This window comes from Medicago truncatula, chromosome 4 (genome assembly GCF_003473485.1).
Source record: "Medicago truncatula cultivar Jemalong A17 chromosome 4, MtrunA17r5.0-ANR, whole genome shotgun sequence".
NCBI lineage: Eukaryota > Viridiplantae > Streptophyta > Magnoliopsida > Fabales > Fabaceae > Medicago > Medicago truncatula.
In genome coordinates, this window is record NC_053045.1 from 57,803,716 (window position 1) to 57,809,715 (window position 6,000).

Genomic DNA, 6,000 nt, shown 5'->3' on the forward strand with positions numbered 1-6,000 from the left:
AATATTATGAAGAAAAGTTAACCTCCAAAGCCGTACCCTCCCATTTTTCTCTATTTCTTCCACTTGCTCATTCCTTTTTTCTCAAACCTTCCCCTCACTTCCTCTCCAAACTCGCAAACAAAGCGTTAAAATCTCAAGTAAATCAGTAGTTTATTGTTAAAACAAAGTAAAATTGGTAGTCAATTTTAAAACAACAAAACTTCCCTAATTATAGTAAATTAGTTTTTTAAGTTGTTTTCATACCAAGTCATTGCAGTTATTTAATTATAACAAGCTAGTCTTTAGGTATATTTTCGTATCACTTATGTTCTTTAAATTATTAAATAGAAACAATTAAAATCGAATAATTTATATTTTTAAGATCGACAATCGCTCAAATTGTTACAATTAAATAACTTAAAAGATCTAATTGGTGCATAAAAACATAAAGACCAATTTATTACAATTAATTAACTTAAGACCTAAGTATTATGAAAAAACATAAAGGAACAATTTGTTATAATTAAATAAATTAAATGACTTCGAGTGTAATTTAACCTTATGAAATAGTAATTTAAATTGTAAAAATTACTGAAATATTGAAGTTAGATCTGTCCAAGAAAAGCTCACTAAAATTAGATAATTAATGTTGATTTTTTTTTTCCAAACTTTTAGTGTTAAATATTTGCTGTGCATATTTGTTTGGGTAGTTTCATAATCCTATGGATTTCTTGTAATTAGTTGGGGTGTATCATGTGTGCACACATGACACAACCTGCTGTGAAGTTTGAACATATTTGTAGTCAATCAATTAAAAAAACAATCTTTTTGCCTCATCATTTTTCTTCAATAATTACAGCAACTGGGTTAAGATGAGAAAATCAATGTTGGCGTGAAACATTCTTTTTTACCCCATCTTGTGCCTTTAAAAATCAAGGCGGGGAATCGGAAGAAATAGTGAAAGCACAGTCAAAAAGTTTTAAAAAAACAAATGTTGGAGAATTTACAAACAAATGTTCATAGGACAAAAATATCTCCAAAAACAGCAGTGCTAGTCAACCTTCAAGACAAATTAGCATCGCGGCTAACATTGCTTGACTTCAGTTTATATATATAAAACATTCTAACATTCGCGTGCGATAGAACAGAGTCAAGGAGGGGTTGCAGTGCAATGGTGGGCACAGCAGAATTGAAGGAGGGAGATGAGAGTGTGGAGAGAAGAGTGTCATTAGTGGCGGAGCTGGTAATAATTTTGAGGGTGTGCCGATTTTCTTAACAGGTGTAAATTTATATATTTTTTAGAAAACATGTAAATTTTCAAATACGTACATGAGTATTTCGATTTTTTTCGAAAACGTTTTACAGTGAAAAAAAAATCGGAAACACATACCTTGAAATATTTGGTGGGGGTGAACTCATATTGAATTAGGAAATGTTAAAAATGAGGGTGAAAAATTTGTTTGTAAAAGTTTAAATATCAAAAGGAGGTAAAATTGAAATTTTAAAAAATTTGTAGGGATGAAAGTACATGTGTCGGGTATAAGGTAAAATTTTCAGTGATCGGTTGGAGGCAGCAATTGTACAACAAAAATATGGTGACTAGTCAAATAAATGGATGCCTTAACGAGAAAAATGAATAATATTTTGGATTCCTTAAAAAAAATCGGATTGGACGAACACCCTGTATTTCAATTGATCAAGTCATCCAAGTCTCTAACTGATACATAGGTCATCACATAGACTCGTTCTAAATACACCAAATCGGAATTGCCTAAGGAGATTTGGACCATGTATTTTGGATCATATGTTATTTTGCTTCGATATGATCACATGTGTCCAATGAGACAGCTATCCTAACTAGGATCTTGAGGGGTCCTGAAACCTTAGTTTTCCTATTATAAAGATTAACTCATGACATTTATCGTTTTTTATGTATACATTTTTTATCATAAAAATCTCATATATTGGATGCATTTTACTTAATCGTCAAAGTGCTTACAAATACATTAATATTTTTATTTTGGAGGAGCAAGAAAGTCCATGGTTCTCGGTTCATCAACACCCTCTCTAACCGAAGATCTCTAGCCCAACCGGATTAAATACCTATATTTGCTTTTCACCAAACCAACTTAACGTACAAAATTTGAAATGACTAAGTATCAATTATAAAAATAAATAAAAAAATGAAAAAAGTTACAAATACGAGAAGAATAAAATAAAGTTCAACTATTGGAGTTGGAGCGCACTTTCATTTCATTGTTGCACTTGCACTTGCACACATTATAATTATAGAGCTTATATTTGATTCTCTGTTTTATTAATGGAATAATAATAAAGAAAAAGAAAAACATCTGCAATTGTTTCAACTCTATAGTCTAGCTTCTATGTATTTCCTTACAACAACTGCATTTCATTTTCAATTATGCAAATGAAAAATATTCCCTGTTAACAGCTGTTCCAGCTTCATTAAGCCTTATAAATAAATCCACCTCATTCACAGCCATAGCTGGACCACAAGGGGCTTAATTGCAAATTCATTATTTTCTTTAATGAAAAAAATATTTATTGTTGAGTTGGGAGAGGTGTAGATGAAGGATTTAAAATGGTTAAATAAAGTTAGAAATATGATTAATGTGTGCGTGTGTGTGAAGCAATTACTCCGAGTCACGTTAAAGTCAAGTGGCACCATTCGTAAATAAGAGTGATATCCAATGGCATTTTCACATAAACCATAGCTTATAACATGAGAACGTGCCAACTCAACGGAACTCTCAACTCAAGTAAACAAACACAAACATGAGAACGAGAAACAACCTCTGTGTTTTCTTTCTTCTCTTTTCAATCTTAGCCCTCCACGTGGCACTTTCATCATCCTCCACCCTTGATTTCACCGACAACCAGCTCAGCTCCTTCTTCCTCCCGTCGGATTCCGGCTGCCGTGGATCCATCGCAGAGTGTAGTCTTCTCGCCGGAGATGAAGATGATAGTGAGTTTATGATGGATTCTGAGAGCAACAGGCGCATTTTAGCAGCAAGAAGGTATATTAGCTATGGTGCGCTGAGGAGGAACACTGTCCCTTGCTCAAGACGTGGTGCTTCTTATTATAATTGTCGGCCTGGTGCTCAGGCTAATCCTTACCGCCGTGGATGCAGTGCCATCACTCGATGCAGGCGTTGAAATTCTTGTTATTCTCATTTTCTCTAATTTATTTTTTTATTTGTATTTTTTTATATATATATTTTTGTAATTGATGATCTTGATGATGATTATAGATCTTGTTATTATGTACTACGAGTAATGGTATGCTACTACATATACAAGTAGAGAGAATTTGAAGTAGTAGAGTTCAATAAAATGAAATGAAATCTGATTGCGGTTTGTATTTGCAATTTAATTTTAGGTACACGTTATTATTTGGTTGAGAATTGAGATTTGAGAAGATTATTACTATATATGTCATCAATATTTTGTGTTATTCTTGTTTGTTTGATTTAAGTAGTTTCTGTTTGTATGAAGTTGTAGCCTTGTATGGGGGGAGTGTTTGGTGGTTTGGAAAGGCAATGTGAGATGAAATTATGGATGCTTTTTGGGATGATAATGGGAATGGACAATGAGACCTAAAATTCGGCCACTTTTTGGGTTTTGGCTTTTTGAACATGTGGCTTGAGAGAGAAGGAGAGTGGCATCTCTTTGGGTTGGTGCCTTGCCTTGTGTATCTCCTTGCTCCCTTTTCTCTTTTCCATTGTTGAAATTGAGGTAAATCGTCCTACTTTCCTAAGTCCCACACCGCATTAACTTCCTAAGTACCAAAAAAAATTTAAACATTTTGTAAAATTGATTATAGTTAAAGGGTTACCCTCATAAGTGCTTTTAGAGTATTTGTTAAAGAAACGATGTTTAAATTTTATGTTGAAAAAATTATTTTTTATTATTTTAAAAGGTTGAATATACAATTTCTAGGATAAAGTTTCTACTTTAAAATTTTTAACGAGTGTCTTAGGACATCTGTTAACATTTCTCATAGCTAAAAATAAATTAAGTTTAAGGAAATGCTTACTCCTTTGAACCAAATAAATTTATCCTTCACTTCTATTTGTTGCTCTTTATCTCGTGTTCTACCTTTTGCACAAGTTAGCATACCCTAAATTTAAAATAATTTTGCATGTTTATTATCCGGTGCACCAATGATTCTAATGTCCTTAGGCACGTCAGTGTGATTTTTGCAAACATTAGTTTAAAATCAAAATCAACTCAAATATTTAATAGTATCAATCAGCAACTTGAACTCAGAATAATTTTTTATGAAATAGAACTAAAAATCGAAGAGAGTAATTTCTTTAAAGGGAAGAACAATCGGAGAGAGTAATAACAATAACAATTTGCTTATATGTTTCAGGAAGAAAAAGAAAACATTTGCTTATGAAAAACACTCAACTTAATTTTAAGAATAGATTCATACAATTTTAAGACGGCAAAGGTCTTGTTTTTCTCCCGGCCGCCATGCCGCTAATAGCGTACCTATCTATTTTCAATGGCTTCTCTTTTTTTTTTGGTCTAGTAATTTTCAATGGCTTCTCTAATCTCTAGTTCTCTACTACTACTTTGACTTGCCACATATAAAGTATTAGTATTATTTCTTTTGGAATACAATATTAGTATTACTGTAGTATATGTAACAATTTATGTTTTAAAAGGATGTTATAAAAAGTTCATTTTTCTATCTATTTAGCAATCATTTACGGTATATATTATACTACTTGATGTTTATTTATATCATTAAAGGATTTAATTTGTATGCATAGATGATGTACATTTTTCTACACATATAAACAATCAAACTATACCATACCACTTAAATGTTTGTGAAAATATTTATAAACTAGATAAAAGTGTGATTTAATTGAATGCATGTATAAAAATTAATCTTATGATTAAAACTGTTACTACATTTGTTCCTAAATCATGGGCTCTGCTTTTCCTTTCCGAAGAGGAATGGTATTCTAATTATAATGGATTGAAGACACAGGCTCACATGCATTATTATTATTATGGTCCGCGTGAATTGAAATCAGTGAACGCGCTCGTATGATTATACTAGGCATCTTACCTTTGTCTGTGACAACTAAAATACACCTCACAAATCTTTGTCTCATTATCTTCTGTCCAAATCTGAACCAACCAACTTCAAAATAAATCCCTAACCCGAACGGCAATGACACTTCTATATCTACATTTCTTTTGACCGGTTCTATAAATATAGTTACATATCACACACACGCAGTTTAGTTTTATTATTACATTTAAGGGCCAGCATATCATATCTGAACGTGATTTTGTACCATATTTCTCAAGGAACTCTTTGCTACGCTGTCGGATATCATCACACAATTGATGCCATGTTTCGAACCCGTATTGAGTAGATAAAAATCTTCAATTACGATACATATTTAAGTCATAAAAATCTCATACCTAATAAAACATGTCATTCTTAAGCAGTTTAGTAGACACATAAAGTACAAACTTGGAACAAAAAATAAATAACAAATGACAAGCAGAGAAGCACAACCATATAATCACCAACAAAGACAATAAATCTAAAAAAAAATTGAGACCGGGTAATGATGTAGTCAAAATACAATGTTGCCATAGTAGCAAGATATAGATGCGGTGGTTGAGGTGGAGCCGTGGAGGGCGATCCATTGGAGAATGACTTGTAATGATCATGCTTCGTAGGAAAAAAAAAACTATAGGCCAGCGGTGCACAAGGAGAACTTGTCAGGCGTTTCGCACCACCGGATAATCGCAAGGGAATCAATTGCATTGGGCACCAAGTGAGATAGGCAGAATTAGCGCTGATGCAGGGGAAAGCCATAACAACATATCGAAGCTGGACGACTTAGGTTGAAGAAAAGAGACACACAACACAAATTAGGACAAACTTGAAAAAGGATGTTACAAGGAGAGGTATGCACAGAGCGGAACTCGTAGTTAGAAAAAAATAGAGGTAAAACGTGAAAACGA

General features: G+C 32.8%; 1 protein-coding gene across 1 annotated transcript; it reads left to right on the top strand.

The window, feature by feature from the left end:
- Positions 1–2,727: 2,727 nt before the first annotated feature.
- LOC11413171 (protein RALF-like 33) lies at positions 2,728–3,454 on the top strand. Its single transcript, XM_003609622.4, has one exon. It carries the CDS (start codon positions 2,776–2,778, stop codon positions 3,154–3,156), a length of 381 nt encoding a protein of 126 aa, XP_003609670.2. The 5' UTR covers positions 2,728–2,775; the 3' UTR covers positions 3,157–3,454.
- The last annotated feature ends 2,546 nt before the right edge of the window (positions 3,455–6,000 follow it).